This window comes from Heterodontus francisci, chromosome 33 (assembly GCF_036365525.1).
Source record: "Heterodontus francisci isolate sHetFra1 chromosome 33, sHetFra1.hap1, whole genome shotgun sequence".
Classification (NCBI taxonomy): Eukaryota; Metazoa; Chordata; class Chondrichthyes; order Heterodontiformes; family Heterodontidae; genus Heterodontus; species Heterodontus francisci.
Genome location: NC_090403.1, coordinates 17,112,286 through 17,129,276, shown reverse-complemented (window position 1 = coordinate 17,129,276; position 16,991 = coordinate 17,112,286). Strand labels below are relative to the sequence as shown.

At 43.5% G+C, this 16,991-nt stretch overlaps 1 protein-coding gene across 2 annotated transcripts in view; it reads left to right on the top strand.

Annotated features, from left to right (window-relative positions):
• Positions 1-12,491, top strand: part of map3k3 (mitogen-activated protein kinase kinase kinase 3) — a 162,844-nt gene extending 150,353 nt beyond the window's left edge. The window contains exons 17-18 of one of the 2 annotated variants that reach the window (XM_068013134.1): positions 4,569-4,802; positions 9,621-12,491. In XM_068013134.1, the coding sequence (XP_067869235.1) occupies positions 4,569-4,797 (229 nt within the window). In that variant the 3' untranslated portion in view covers positions 4,798-4,802; positions 9,621-12,491. Of the gene's footprint in view, positions 1-4,568; positions 6,056-9,620 lie in introns of those variants that run through there. The other variant, XM_068013133.1, reaches the window with a different exon arrangement.
• The last annotated feature ends 4,500 nt before the right edge of the window (positions 12,492-16,991 follow it).

The window sequence follows — 16,991 nt, the reverse complement described above, 5'->3', positions numbered from 1 at the left end:
GTTTGAAGCGGTAGATGACTGGTTCAGTGGGTTTCTTGGACACTGATGCGCATGACTTCCTCCAGCAGGGCTTCTGATTGTAGCTGGAGTATGCAAAGCTGGTCAGTCAACAGGCAGAGTTCAAAGCTTACAAACTGAAATGGAGAGAGAGAGAGAGGGTGGGGGCCCAACTTGGGTCTGCACGTGTCAGAGTCCAGTTGCTTCTCCTTTCGGCTGCAGAGAAACACAAACTTAAAATCACAGATGGGGACGGTCTTGTCACATGACAGTCACTCAGTGATTCAAACATAGCAGTTAGCAGTATTTCTTCATGCTGAAAGAACAGGTAGTTCCCTTAAACCTCCTGGGTCTTGGTTCTTGCTAGGAAATGAGCAGACATTTCGTCTCCCTCCTCACAGGCCTTGCAGTGTAGGATAGTGTTGCAAATTAGGTGGCCATCCTAAGCTGCCAGCAAAGTCATCCTTTTACTGTTCTTTTATAAAAAAAAAAGATATTAATTCAGATCTCCAGTCAGTGGATTAAAGAAAATTAGCATTCAACAAAGCACATTGGCATGACATTTGTATTTAGTGTATACAATATATATGGTGCACAAAATAGTTTTGAATATAAATATGTACTGGGTTTCTCATGTTTGTGCTTTTGGCTAGGGCTGTTCATTATTCTGTCAATAACACTCTCACTGCACTAATGCTTTATCTTTCACCACACCATTAGCACACTCTCTTTGCCTTTGCCTCATGATCTCCTTGTCAGTTAATCTTTCTGGCCCTCTGTCCTATCACACACCTTCCCTTTTGTTCTCTTCCTCTCTCTCCACCCCCCCCCCCCTCCCCCCCACTTGCTTAAAACCTGTTGCATTTCTAACCTTTGCCAGTTCTGATGAAAGGTCACAGACCTGAAACGTTAGCTCTGCTTCTCTCTCCACAGATGCTGCCAGACCTCCTGAGTATTTCCAGCACTTTGTTTTTATTTATTTTATTTATTTAGTTGTAAGTATTGTCCGGCTAAGTATTGGATCCTGCTCCCAGTATCTGCTTTAGCTTAGCAGCACATTATTTCTGTTTTCTGTGGCTCAGTTGGAGTCAGAAAGTTGTTGGTTCAAGTTCCACTCCAGTCTTGAGCACAGAAATCAAGACTGACACTCCAGTGCAGTACTGAGAGAGTGCTGCTCTGTCAGAGGTGCTGTCTTTCAAAGGAGAAGTGAAACCAAGGCATTGTCTACCCTCTCAGATGAATGTAAAAGATCCCACAACACTATTTCAGAGAAGAGCAGGGGAGTTATCCCCAGTGTCATGGACAATATTTATTCCTCAACATCACGAAAACAGATTATCTGGTCATTGTCAGTTGCTGTTTGTGGGAACTTGCTGTGCACAAAATGGCTGCTGCATTGCCTACATTATAACTGTGACTTTTTTATTCATTCGTGGGACGTGTGTGTCGCTGGCTAGGCCAGCACTTATTGCCCATCCCTAATTGCCTTTGAGAAGGTGGTGATGAGCTGCCTTCTTGACCCGCTGCGGTCCTTGTGGTGTAGGTACACCCACATTGCTGTGCGGAAGGGATTTCCAGGATTTTGACCCAGCCACAGTGAAGGAATGGTGACATAGTTCCAAGTCAGGATGGTGTGTGACTTGGAGGGGAACGTGCAGGTGGTGGTGTTTCCATGCCTTTGTTGCCCTTGTCCTTCTAGGTAGTAGAGGTCGCGGGTTTGGAAGGTGCAGGACGCAGGAGCCTTGGTGAGTTGCTGCAGTGCATCTTGTAAATGGTACACACTGCTGCCACTGTGTGTCGGTTGTGGAGGAAGTGAATGTTGAAGGTGGTGGACGAGGTGCCAATCCAACGGGCTGCTTTGTCCTGAATGGTGTCGAGCTTCTTGAGTGTTGTTGAGGCTGCACCCATCTAGGCAAATGGCGAGTATTCCATCACACTCCTGACCTGCGCCTTGTAGATACATTTTTAATGAAATCAGAAATTGACGGTACTTGTATATATGGTCCATGTACTAGAGTTTGAGAGGCTGTATGGTTTAGTGTGAAGTTTAAACATATCCAGGCTTTCTGTTTTGATTTTGACTTGCACCCCATCTGTGCATGTCACCATAGCATCACTCCCATGTTCCAACTTTGCAATGCCGCACTGGAGTACAAATCCAGCACATTCCCAAATTCAACACTAAGCAGATGCTTGCTGGCCAGTATAAATTAAATTACATTGATGCATACCATCCCATACAGACCTTTTGCACTTTTCCCTGGCTTAATTGCACAAGTGAATGTCATGACCATTTCTGATCTCAGTGCAAGACTGGTGACTAAGGATTTCGTAATCTATTCCTGTTGTGTGCTTTTATTGAACTGAGCCTAAAGAATATAGAAGTGTAGTTCAAGAGAGGCCCAGCCCCAGGAGCTAGTGCAGTCTAGAATCATTTCACAGAAAGTGATTGGTCTGCACATTTGGTCAGCTTACTTTGATATTGTTCCTTGTGTAATGTCTTGGTGGATTGATAGGTTCCCATCAGGAGATCTGAGGACTGGCAGTCAGCCAGGAGTAAGTGGTGTGCTGGCTATTTATAGGGTGGAATTTTCCGCTTTCACATGTTCCAGTCCTGGGAGTACAGTAAAGATAAAGGCAAACCTGGCAGGGAATTGGACACAGTGCCAAATGATTCTGTTATTCCAAGTGACATCAATATGTTGGTGTTTTTGCTGCATTATTAAAAGGAATTTTCCACTTGAAGAACACTGGTCCAGTGTTCCAACACGTCAGGCAGGTTTCCCACCTGTCGTCCACAGCTACTACCTACTATTTTATGTTATAAGTTACGTCTGATAGAATGTCGGACTGGACTTTTTAAAATGGTTATGGCATGTTTGTAATCGCACACAATCGGAAAGTCAGTTCACCTAGTACATGATGGTGTCCTTACTGTACATAGACTTGCAGCTAGCATTGTATTATTGCAATGCTGCATGCAAATTGTTGTCAAATTGTCTCTCAACTGATCCGAATTTCAACTGGTTTGTTGGGTACTGCCGGAATTCCCAACGGCTGCAGGCGGCAGGTTGGAAGCTCAAGTCATTGAGGCGTACTTGAAACTTTGTGGCGGGTATTAATTTTAAGGCATTGCACACAAAACTATTCTTTCCCACGTCAAAGTAATTTACGTAGAGATTTCCAGTGGTTGGAGTGGCAGGAGCTGACGGGCAGTTGGTTAATTGGAGGCTGGAGATGACATTGGTTTATTGGAGTCAATGGGGACGGTTGGTTGGCGTTGATGTGGACTGGGCATGGTTGGTTGGTTAGAGGCTCAAGCAGGTTGGCTAGTTAGAGGCTGGAAGCAGTTGGTTGCTGGGGGAGATTGAATACTTACAGGGTGGGGTCAGTTTATTAGTTGTACTTGATTGAGGCTGGGAGGAGTCAGCGAGGGAGGTTGGTGGGCTGGTTGGAAGTGGTGTGTGTAGAGTCAGTTGGATATCTGAGCAGGGATGGATGTGGTGGGGAGGGTTGTTACAGTCCATGGGGTGGGGGGTGGTTAATTTGTTGGATGTGCGCCTGAGCACTGAAGGCTTGAATGTCCTTTTTGTTGTCTAGGTTTGACTGCATTGACTCTGTGGTCACCATGCTGGAACAATTGTGATGCTTACATGTTTGAAGGTCTGCCATTTGTGGAATTGGCCAGTTTTTGACCACATCTGTTCGCCTCAGTGTCGGAACAAGTCTGTGATTCAGGCCCACTCTCATCCCTGTTGACAGGTGACAGCCATGGCTCAGTTGGTAGCACACTCACCTCTGAATCAGAAGATTACAGATTTAAGTCTCACTCCAGAGACTTGAGCACAAACTCTTGGCAGACATTCCAGTGCAGTACTGAAGGAGTGCTGCACTATAAAGGTGCTGTCTTTTGGATGAGAGTTTAAACCATACACCCTTCTGCCTTCTCGGGTGGGCATAAAAGATCCCTTGCCGCCATTCAAAGGGGTACAGGGGAGCTGTCCCCAGTATCGTGGCCAATATTTATCCCTCAACCAAAATTACTAATGCAGATTATCTGGTCATTTATTTCATTGCTGTTTGTGGGACCTTACTATGCACAAGTTGGCTGCTACGTTTTCTACATTACAACAGTGACTAAAATTCAAAAGTGCTTAATTGGCTGCAACAAGCTTTGGGACATCCTGACCTTGTGAAAGGTGCTATAGAAATGTAAATACATTCTTTCCTTTCAAAAGCAAAGTATTGCAAAAGCTGGAAATCTGAAATAAAAACAAAATGCTAGAAATACAAAGCAGGTCAGGGAGCATTTGTGGAGAGAGAAACTGTTAACGTTTTAAGTCATTGACCTTTCATCAGAGCTGGAAAAAGTTCCAACATCTCTAATTTTTTCCCAGTTCTGTCGAAAGGTCATCGACCTCAAATGTTAACTCTGTTTCTCTGCACAAATGCTACCTGAGCTGCTCAGTATTTCCAGCATTTTCTGTCTTTCTTTAGTTGGTGCTTTCTTCACTGAAAAGCCTGTGATTCCAACTTGATTACCATTTGTCATTTTGTTTGCCTTTCTTTAGGAGTCTGGGCTGTACGGTAGTGGAGATGCTCACAGAGAAACCTCCCTGGGCCGAGTACGAAGCTATGGCTGCCATTTTCAAAATCGCCACTCAGCCGACAAACCCCCAGCTGCCTCCTCACATTTCAGATCATTGCAGAGACTTTCTGAAGAAAATATTTGTGGATGCAAAGCAAAGACCATCAGCAGAGGAGCTGTTCAGAAACCCATTTGTCCAGATCACTCACTGATGGAGGTAGCTGGCTCTGGAGCTGGGATTTTTTTAATAGTATATTTTCTAAACTGTCTAAAGGTTATTATGCCTAGCGTTCCATTCAGTCAGTATACTCAGTAACACAGATCACAACACAAGTGTCTGTACCCAAGGCAGCAGTTTAGTCCTGGACAACTGCGTGATTCCCGATGCAACTGCGGACACCATTGACAGGCTCTTCAGCAGAGGGTCTCATCTCAGCACTGTGTGCCACCAACGAAAAGCTGGACAGAGAGTAGCATTTCAACAGTGCGTGGAATGCCTCATTAAAACCTCTAGTAGTGTTACACAGAACTAGAGGTTACAAATATCGTGCAAAATATGATAGCTTCTTGTGCAAAGTGGAAGTAGTGCAGCTTTTCTGAGGAATAGAACTTGGGAGTATATTACAAAAGCGCCTTGTCAACTCTCCGTCCAGCTATCTCCATCTAGTTTCATGTACATTGTAGGCAGAGCCTTATACCTGGAGCCGTACTTAAGGTGTTCTGGTGAGGTCTGGGCTTCAGCCTGCTGGAAATCCACCTCACCTGTCACTCATGCTTCAGTCAGGAGTGATATATTTTTATTATATATATGTGTGTGTGCATATACACATACATATATTGTATACCAAAGTCTGATCATTTTTTTCCTTTATTTTACCCAACCTTGAATGTCCTACTTGATGAGACAAGATCCATATCAAGGCAAACTACCGTTAACCTAGTTAAGTGTCTGGTAACTGGTTGGACCTGCAGAATTCAGCAATCGCCAAAACCAATGTGCTTTTAACAAGGCATCCAGTCTCCATATTTTGGGGGCTGGCAGGAGGGAGACGAATGTCACTTTTTATTTGTTTCATTTCTTAAAAGGTGCTAATTCTTAGAACTGAAACAGGTGTTCTCTCCCATTTGAAACTTTGTGCCTTTAGGTTTGTTATATATAAAAAAAACTAATTTAATGCAAGTTTCTTATTTTCTAAGTGTTATGGTGTTCTGCCAGTGATTCCTTCAGTTGAACAAAGTGATGACGCTGAAATTAACTCTAGATCTTGTTTGAGACGGTTGAATAAGGCATGCATCTGTAGAGAGAACCTCATTCAGTATTATTGCCTTTTCATGTGACTGAGTCACAGCATTGGCTTTGTAGTAGCCAGGGTTTTGGCGATTCTTTGATATCTGCAGTTAGTGATGGGCAACACATCTTTGTGCAGTTGAATTAGTGTTACAGTTTTACAGACTTTTCCACAGTGGAATTGAACACAGTGCCCAAGAAATCGCACAAACAACATTTTGCAATGCTCTTCCAATCACACAAGTGCTTCGGGTGGTGACCGGTTATTGCGCCAATTTTAGTCGAGGCTGCTAGACCCCTGCATGTGTGTTGCAGAAAAGTATTTCACAGTGCTTCTTGCTGCAGCACTTGTTCAAAGTATTACTTAATGGCAAGAGTCACTTCCTCTCCATACCTATTGTGCTGTGAATGAGTGTCTGGTCTCTGTTGCTATCATGCTTACAGTGTCCTCATTTGATACTGTTGATGGTTTTCGATTATAAATGCCATTATTTGTAAAAACAAAACCCTATTGACAACTTGAGCCAAATATCGCAGTCAAGAAGAACGGGAGCCATGATGACTGTTGATGTCGCTCATTGTTGTTTTATGATTTCCATTTAGAGTGGCAATCACATCAGGGCAAAAGCTACTTTTACCTGAGATTGACAGTCCTTAGTTAACTTTTTTTTTTAAACTTTTTATTTTAGGAGACCCTCTGCATTCAATGTGGGATGTGATCAAATTGCTGGATATCGACTTGTATGGGGGAGACCCCTGCACTTGGGCAAGTGGCCAATTTTTTGGTGGAGGGAAAGGGGCCCTACATGTGGCAACTGAGTGACCAGGCTTTAGGGGAACCCATGTGTGTTGCAATTGAATACCTGGGCTTTAGGGGAACCCCAACATGTGACAGCTGAGTGGCTGGGCCTTAGGGGGACCCCTGCAGACAGCGTCAATATCTTCTGTTCTACCTAACAAGTTCCAGCTCTGATCAGTGTTGTATTCTTGAATCAAGAACTGATCATGAGAAGAGCTCCACCTGGCCAACATTTGTTCTGTATTCTCCCTTTGTTGTGAAATTGTAAGCAGCAGTGGATTCAGTAACACCATCAGAGGCTAAAGCCTGGCTCAGGTATAAAATTAAAACCCGACCCAGGCCCGGCCAGACAACAGCCAACCCGAACCTGACCCAGGCCCGAGTCCTTGAATTTTTTTAAATGCTTGAACCCGACACGTAGTCGGGTTTGGTCAGGTAGCCAGGTTTTACTGCAGAATGCACGTCTCCTGCTCTGACATCCTGAAAATTCAATTGAAGATTACTTCCCAGAGCAGGGCAGCACTGTCCACGTGTAGCCCGACCCGACCTGAGCCCGAATGCTGGACCCGGAAGAGAGACCCGACACGTACTCTGGTCTGGTCAGGTTCGGGTCAGGTAGCCATACTTTATCAGAGGCTTTATCTGCACATTCAGGGACCAGTTAGTCTGCCGTGGAATATGGCTGGGACTACTTTAAGCCAGTTTTGTGAACTGTTGCCACCCCAACCTTCCCAAAAAAATCAACACTCCTTAACACATGACCCTTAAAGTGCAGGCAATCCCAAATATCCCCAAAATGATTGCACTGGAGGTATTGCCCATCATAAGAACCAGTACTAAGACTGAGACAAAGGGACAAAGAACTGTATCCCACTTTCTGTATAAGACTTATGCCAACTGCTCTCAGCTCTGTCAAGATGCACTTTCTTGAATGTATTTTGTACTGAACTTATTTTTTAACTTCCTCTTTGCTGATGTAATTTATGCCTCTTTATACTTTTATTTTATTTTTTTATTTATACGAGAGATGCTATTTGGTTTTATATATATATATATTTATATATAAGACTTGAGACTGTTGCATAAATCTAATGCAAGTATGGTGCCTTTAAGAAAAAGCAGCTGGTTTTGCAGGAGTAGGCGGAAGACTTTGAGTACAGTTCTGTGCTGCCCAGCATATCATGCAGTGATGGATGCATTCAACCATCTTTATTTTCACCAAAGAATAGAGGGAAGCCAGGCTTTTGTGGTCATGGCAGAAGTTCCTGGTAGTCTTGTCTTAGCTCTGCAAGGCTTGTCAGAGCAGCAAGCACCTGCTGTCAGATGTGGCTTACTTAGAAACCGTTGTCCCAGAAGAATGGAAATGAGAGAAACATATACTTGGAACAGATACCAGGGAACGTTCTTTATTCAAGATATAGGTGCAAGCCCTTTTCTTTTACTGTTGTTTTGAGGGATCAGCTGAAGATGATGCTGGCCTTGATATAACTGTTGTAAGCAGCATGAGGGAAGATTCTCTTGTCCTGTTCATCACTTTGTCAAACTGACTATTCTGATGTTTTGTTTTAGACAAGTTATGCAACTCTCCTCCATCTTCCATTTCCTTCAGTTACTGTTTGTTTTGCCACCTCACCCCCACACTTTGCAGTTTTCTCTCCTAACCCTCTCCTCTTTAACACATATTTTCCCACCTTCACAAAGCTCCTCAAACCCTTTGTCCAAAAGCACCTGCGATCACTTCACGCCTATTCTCCCAACTCCTGCTCTTTATTTGCTGCACCCCGACTCCCCCATAAAATTCACCAGTAAGTATTTCACAACATTTAGGACACCCTCCAGGTGCACAATTTAGACCAGTGATGGTTAAATACTGAATCAGATGGTGGGTAGAGAATAGCCCATTGTATTGTAGCAAACTGTTTACTGTATCTTCCCGTAGACTAGCAAAAACCACTGTTTCCAGGTTCTTCCATTTATTTTCCTTAAAAAAGAAATTGGAATTGGGAACATTACTGATATATCTGGGCTTTTGAACAGTCTTGAGTATTTTGTTCCTTGTAATGCTCAACAGCTGTTGGCAGGAAGGGGGAAATGATTCATTCCTGGCTCTGGGCTGCACAGAACGTCTGCACAAAGTCTTCAATCACGTAGGCATGGCAGGGAGCCCCCTGTCAGACCCAAAGAAGCGCTAAAGGCTTGCAGTGCAGAGCCACTCCAATAGATTGTGTTTTTAAACTAAAGCCGGATCATTTTTCCATATTTTTAAAAAGGGAAAATACATTTATACAGATTTTTTTCAGATGACTATTTTTCAGAGTACTTGAATGTTTTCTTTGAAATGAAAGGCAGCCAAGGTTGGTCTACTTTCCTTTAACCTGTTGGCTCCAATTCCGCTCTAGTATAACTGTTCCATAGTGTTTGTCTATTAAGTGAGACATTTGTTCAACGGTCCTAGCACTTCCTTCAGTTGGACTTTAGAATCTGCCTCTGAGGGAGCCCAGTGAACAACAACCTCTCCCAAGTTCTTTGAACCCTCGCACCGCATCGGGTCCAGCAACTACTGAACACCATTGTAATCATCTGGCAAAACTTGTGGACTCCACCTGTCTTATTCCTGTTCCAGAGACAACACAAGCTGCAGATGGGAGCTTTAGGACTGGCTTAGACCGACAAGTCACAGGGTGAAGGCCTATTGTAAAAATATCGGTCTGCAGGCCAGAGTGCAAGGAAGTTTGTCAATGCTGGGATACCCAGAGATTCACGTACCCGGATGTCCCCCCTCCCATCCAAACCCCCCGTTCACCCGTAGAGACCAGAGGTGGAAGCAAAATGCTTACACTAGGAGCTGCTCAGTTGGTGTTGCAATATCTGAGTTAAATTTCCATCTCCGTTTTTATTTGCTTCAATTACTGTTGGACAGTTGTTAATTGCAGCATTTGTTCATGCAGCAGCAAAGTCTGAAAGGCGAACCTGCTGAACCACTTCAACTGTTTCTGTGGATGCTGCAGTGCACTGGAAAGCTGGCCTGGGGGAGGTCCAGGACGCACAATTCCCCATCGAGTGCGTGTCAATGGGAACGGGCTGAGCAGGAGCAAACCACTTCTACACAGACTTTGCGAGTGCGGAGTGGGGCAGAATCACCTCCAGAATCTCTTGCACACCTAGCTTAACAAAGACTTTGCAGAGGTGTAAATGAGGGGCATCAAACTTGCCTTCACAGTCAGGGTACATTACCTGACCTGGGAAAACAGAATATAAATGCTAACCTCCAGATATAAACATTTACTTCTCATGCAAAATAATCAAAATACCTAAATATCACAATGCAGATTATTGTACATTTGCAAATGTAAGAGATCCTGCGTCTTCAAAGGCCCATATCTGTCTAACGGTTGTGTGAATTACCCACTGAATGTTTTAATGCCAAAAGTGCGCTGGTCTCCATCAAGTAGGAGAAGCAACAGCAGATGGTGCCCTGCACACTATCACACTCTAAGCTAATGCCCAAATGTACAATTGCGTAGCCAAAGACATTATTACATTGGTGAGCCTGGAACATATTGAATCATGTGCTGTGTGTCCTTTCTTGCCTTCAACCCCTCACCCCTCCCCCACACACCACTACCCATTAAAAGTGCAGACTGCCCACTGGAGAAGGTTGAGAGACTGATTCAAATGGGCCATCCTCCCAGTTGTCTTCTGTACAGCCTGTGGGGAAGAGTCTGCACTTGATGATCCAGGCCAAGATCAGAGTGCCCAGATTGTTTCAGCGTAATTTGCCAAAATTTTTAACCCAAGTGTGAATCCCCACCTGAAACTGAAAAGTATTTGGACAGAACATCTGGGTATGCTTGTATCATCAGGCTGATTTGTAGGAAATGGATGGGAGGGAGACCTCCTAAAATATGCCATGGTTTTGGTGCACTTCAGTGACCCAGGAATATTTTTCTTTTAAGTGTTAAAAGTATATGCACACCATATAGCAAACTTGTATATGCTTTTTATTGCTTTCAAGAGGGGGAAACCAAGTTGTGTGTTGTACAAACCCTTCTTGGGGAAAACTGCTCCGTGATGCACTCTGTTCAAACAGCTTGAACTCTTGGTTGCAGAAATGAAAAAGTGAACACTGTCAATTATCTATTTAATACTATTCGCAAATGTTACAAACTGAGTATTGTTTGTCAGAAAGAGAACCTTTGCATATTGCAGACTCCCAGGCTGGAGAAAGATTGCCATAGTTTGACACTTTGGTGTATATAATTTTATATGTTTTGCAGAATATATGCTTGTACAGTTCTATATATTTGTACTATGAAGTGCCACAATGCAGTGATTTGCTGCAGCTTTTACCGTCTAGACTCTCGGCCTCTTACCGGCTGAAGGAATCATTACAGTCATTCAGACAACAGTCCGGATTGTGGGTCATTTGAGTAGTGTCCCTTTCCATTGGGATGGGTAGGATGCTCATATCCTATCCTATTACAGTGGGGACTTGTGTGTTCTGAAAGTGTTTGTGCTTCTCATTGTTTAACTGGGGAGTGCAAACCACATAACGAAAGAAAACCCCAATCGCTCACATTTTTACTGCTCTTTAGCTATTTTCGCTAAGGCTTTAAGAAAGCCCAAGCAACAGTAGCAGTAATGCTCAACAGTCACCAGTCTGCTGCAGTCTATCTCTGCTGTACCCACATACATCCTACCTCAGCTTTCTTCCACACCCCCACCCCCACATTAACCTTTGTGTCTCTGCGGCATAAGCTGGAAGGAGGTGAGTGAGCATGCTGCATTTGTAGAAGGTCCAGTAGTGTCTGCTAACTCAAACTTGCAGCCAAGTACAGGGAAGGCTTAATCTATGAAACATCAGTGAGGGTGTGGCGAGGAGCAGATTGGGCTTTCCATCCACAGTGTGAACGTCACTGCAGCTGCTGAATCTCTGGGGTATTTGCAGGAACTTCTCCTCATACTGGCCTAGTCTTATTCCTCCTCCTTCCATCTCCTCTGCACATAAATGCCAGTCTCGCCAACATTATCCACTTACTGAGAATGAATTGTTACCCATTCCAATCGGGGGCAAGTTAAGCTTCAGTACGAAGCCCACCTAAAGCTTCAAAGCTGAAAGGAACCAAAAGTGTGACCCTCCCCTTGGATTGAAACTGACGCCAAACTGTCTGTTTATCCAATCCCAGGTTTAAGTTCGGTTCAACATTTATACAAATGAGAGTATGATAATGCATAGAACAGCCAGGGGCAGGTCCCTTCGGCTTCTGTAAGAGGGAAGCCGGAGATCTTCTATTAGGATCTGAGGAAGGATCACTAACAGTCAGATCAAGGGTCTCCACTCTGAGGCACTAACCCAATGGACTTGCAGCATTTCTCTTTCTTTAACACCAAAGCACCCCAGACCACTAACGCCGAACTACCAGAATATGATTGCAGACAGGTCAGGTGATTACCATCTGTAGCCGCACTGAACTGCACGATGCAGGTTGAGGTGAGAATGAAGAGCGATAACTCCTATTTGGGGAATGCCATGTTGTGAAGTATTTGATGTATTTTGTAAGTGTGACCCACATTACAGCAAATGTATGTTTAATGCTTGTATTTTTTTAAATGCTTTCTGCGTACTAATATATGCACTACATACACTAATGCAGTTTATTTTGATAAGCTCTTACATTCAGCATTTAAATGACTGTATAAATTAAACAGTATTCTGTATTGGTGTAATATAGTTTTTCATGTTCTATTCCCTGATTACAGTATTTTATACAATTGTTTATTGATGCTTGTACGTAGCACTACATATGTTTTTAAAAGTTTTACAAATATAGGAAAAAAGTTATCCTGCTGTTCTTTGTTTAGAGTTTTTTTGCAGCTTAGCTTTGTCTCTTTTTCTCCCTTTTCTTGTACAGTGGCACTCATGATGAGTCATTTCCAGCCCTGCTGCACAGAGCCCATCAAGCTGAGGGTTCAATGATATGTTCTGTGCAGCAAGAGAAGGCAACGAAATTTTATTAGGAAGCATGGTTATCCCAGGTTTAATACAGCAAGTGAAAGTGTTTTTTCCACCTAACTCAAATCTTTAGGCCTATCTAATAATGATGTATTGTTCCTAATGGAAAAGCAGTGTTCCATTACAAGCTTGGTCAACTCAGCACACACCTATCATCAATCAACTTCTCAATTTTGCACTTTATGGAAATCTGTAACTCTGGGATCAGTCACACTGTCCATTCCACCTCTGAAACCTGGGTTCAACCTTAGCTCATGTTGGTGAGGTGAAACTTGCCTCTCTGGCCATATGAAATGAACTTCAACCCGGTTCCGTGTTGGTACAAAACTGCTCGTTCTGCAACAATCTAGTTATTCTCCTTTCTGTCTGTCTTTTAGTCACCCTCCTCCTCTGTCTTCTGCCTCTCCCTCCATCTCTGCCTATCTTAGTGTCTCAATCTGTCTGTTCCACTCCCCCATGCTTTTCTGGGTGTCCCTTGCGTTGTCTCTATTTTCGCCTCTCCGACTTTCTTTCCTTTCTTTCTTGCTACCATTATGATCAGGTGAGGAGGGATCACAAGGCTCCCTTCTTGTCCTTTATCTTATTTGAATGTAACATGCTTAGGCTGATAAGTGGCAAGTAACATTCGTGCCACACAAGTGCCAGGCAATGACCATATCAAACAAGAGAGAATCTAACCATCTCCCCTTGATGTTCAATGGCATTACCATCGCTGAAACCCCACTATCAAATCTTGGGGATCACCATTGACCAGAAACTGAATTGGACCAGCCACATAAATGCTATGGCTACAAGATCAGGTCAGAGGCTGGGAATTCTGCAGCGAGTAACTCACCTCCTGACTCGCCAATGCCTGGCCACCATCTACAAGGCAGGAGTGTGCTGGAATACTCTCCACTTGCCTGGATGGGTGCAGCTCCAACAACACTCAAGAAGCTTGACACCATCCAGGACAAAACAGTCCACTTGATTAGGACCCCATCCACCACCTTCAACTTTCACTCCAGTGGCAGCAGTGTATGCCATCTACAAGATGCACTACAGCAATTTACCAAGGCTGCTTCAACAGCATCTTCCAAACCCACAACCTCTACCACCTAGAAGTTCAAGGACAGCAGATGCATGGGAATACCACCACCTGCAAGTTCCTCTCCAAGTTGCACACCATCCTGATTTGGAGCTATATCGCTGTTCCTTCACTTGCTGGGTCAAAATCCTGGAATTCTCTTCCTAACAGCACTATTATTGTACCTACACCCCAAGGACTGCAGAGGTTCAAGAAGGCAGCTCACCAACACCTTATCAAGGGCAATTTGGGATGGGCAATAAATGCTGGCATAGCCAACGATGCCCACATCCCCCAAACGAATAAAAAAAAGGGTTTTATTCCTTTTTAAACGGTGGTTGTGCTTACCACTTCAGTGAATGTTTTACCTTTTACCTTTGTTGTGATTGTAAAGAACCAATCGGACAGGTTTTCTTGAGTTTGAACCAGAGAGAGGTGAATTTATTATACTTAAAAATCTAATCACGATCTAGATAAATAGGATAAAATTACACTACACTTCAACGCACGTACACACACACTCGAGAATCATAGACAAATAGATTACAGAGTATTGAGGAATAGATTTGTGTTTGATTAGAGTCCAGAACAAATAAAAATAATAGTCTGTGGTCTGGTAACTTTAGTGGCCATCTGGTTAAATTCGTGGCCCTGAGGTTCTGCATTGATAGTTGTCCTTAGAGACAGTTGAGCAGAGGGCTTCCTTCTTGGTGTCTTTGTCTTGGATCTAGCAGCTGGCAGCTAGGCTTCGTGTGCCGCATCAGGACTTCTGGAGAGAGAGACAGACAGCCCTTCTGGCTTCTGTATGGATTGAGTTTCTGGCTTGTCTGCTTGTCTGAGGGAAATCCTCGCTTTCACAGAGATGGGCAGACAGTCACACGACTGTCTCAATCTCTTCTCTGGTACCTTCTAATGAGATTCAAATTCAGGAATTTCTGTCTCTCAAGCCTCATGGTGCTAATGAATTCCCCTGGAGGGTTTGCCTTTTCAATGTTCATGTCTCAGGATGGCTTTGAATGTCTTGCTAATGAAAGCAATCTCAGGTAGTTTAATCTTTCTCTTCTCGTACAGTATAAAGTGGTTGCTTTTCCTTACATTGGTATTCTTACAAATTGTCCTGATGAATGCAAGACGAAAAGCTTCGACAACATGACTTTATTCTCAGCAATATTTAAGTTCTGTATTACCAAACAATTATTTGTAGTTCAATCAATAGGGCGAGCCATTGTTTTGGGTAAAGGCTAATCAGACATGTGCCTCCACTTTTGATGCCTTGAAATGTGCAAGGTTTTCAAATGCAAATAATGACAGCCATTTTTAGCTGTGCAAAGTCTTTGTAAAAGCTGTCTGTAATATTCCGGCTTTCCTTTTTTTAAGTTTAATGTAAGTTTCCAACCGATGAATTAAAAATGCTCATTTGGCATAGCATGTTTTCTTACGAACATACATACACATTAGGAGCAGGAGTAGGCCACTTGACCCCTCGAGCCTGCTCTGTCATTTACTACCAAGCTTGACACTACCAAGCTCCAATCATGCCATCCTACATGCTCTTCCTCTTCTCTCCATGAACACACCATTGAAATCCAGATTCACTGCACTGTTTGCTACTCAATTCATTCTATTGCAGATCCTTAAGGAAAGGAGCAGCTGGCTTCTTTGCTTTTCTTGATGTCAGGAAAACCCAATATACCAAATGGGACATATTAATTTCATCAGCTGGAAATTTAGCAGAGACTGTTAATGGAAAATAATCCTACAAGCTAACTTTAAAAAAAAAACTAGCAGCCAAGATGGCTACTGAAATTTACATTTGAAATACCAGGAGATTGGATTGGAGACAAAAAAATCTAACAGAAGCTCAGGCAGGACAACAGGTTTGCTCGAAGTGATTTGCATTACTTAGAATGGGTTTATTAGCAGAGCCGTCAAGGCCATTTCCACCCATTGACTTTGAAAGAGCCAATCCCCTCCAAGTGTGGATGGACACCCTGGGGCATGTAGCACCTTGAATTTCATTAGAATATTCCAGAAAAAAACCTCATTAGAAACAAAGGGGATTGATAGAACCATCTGACTGCTGGCTCTTCTCTGAAGAAACTAAAGTTTTGTGACACAGACAGCAGACAGGCAGTAACTGAGGGTACAGCAGTGAAGATGGCAGTTGCTTCCCCCTGTGTGTGTCTCCTTCCTCCTCCCCAGAAATTGTCAAGCTGCGTCAAGACTCCTCACCCCCAAGCCCACAGACCGCTACAGCCAGCAACTAGGGGAAGAGAATCAACTACTAATTCTGCCTTCAGGAACTCTGAGCAAAGCAAGCCAACCACAGTACACTTGGACCAGCAAGAACTTCAAGATTAGAGCTCCAACCGAGGACTGCTGGATTTACAGACTGTATTTAAATTCCGTTTATTCTGGGCTTTAATCCAACCACCAAATCTGTTTCCCTCTGTAATCTATATGTGTGTGTGTGTGACTGTCCTGTAAATGTGTGCATGAATGGGTAGCATTTTTTTAGTACTTTTAAATCAGATTAGAGCGTTAAGTATAATAAATTTCTTTCTTTCTTGGTTAAACTCAAGAAAACCTGTCCAATTGGTTCTTTTGCAATCACCTTCGAGGAATAAGGGTAACGCATTCACTGAGGTGGTAAGCACAACCACTGTTTTAAAAAGGAATAAAACCTGTTGCAGTCAAACAAGAGGAAGGGGAGCTTGAGAGCCCCTCCTCACCTGGCCGTAACACTGAGCTTACAATCTAAAATGTGTTTCCTACATGACAACAAGACTGCATCTCTCCTCCAACTTGGAACTATATCGCTGTTCTTTAACTGTGGCTGGGTCAAAAAACCTGGAACACTCTTGCTAACAGCACAATGGGTGTACCTACACCAGATGGACGGCAGTGATTCAAGAAGATGGCTCACCACCACAAATGCTGGCCTTGCCAGTGATGCTCCGTCCCATGAAAGAATTAAAATTTAAAAACAAAAGTACTTCATTGGCTGTGAAGTGCTTTGGGACGATCTGGTGATTTTTTTTTAATTCATTCATGGGATGTGGGCGTCACTGGCTACGCCAGCATTTATTGCCCATCCCTAATTGCCCTTGAGAAGGTGGTGGTGAGCTGCCTTCTCGAACCGCTGCAGTCCATGTGGGGTAGGTAGACCCACAGTGCTGTTAGGAAGGGAGTTCCAGGATTTTGACCCAGCGACAGTGAAGGAACGGCGATATCGTTCCA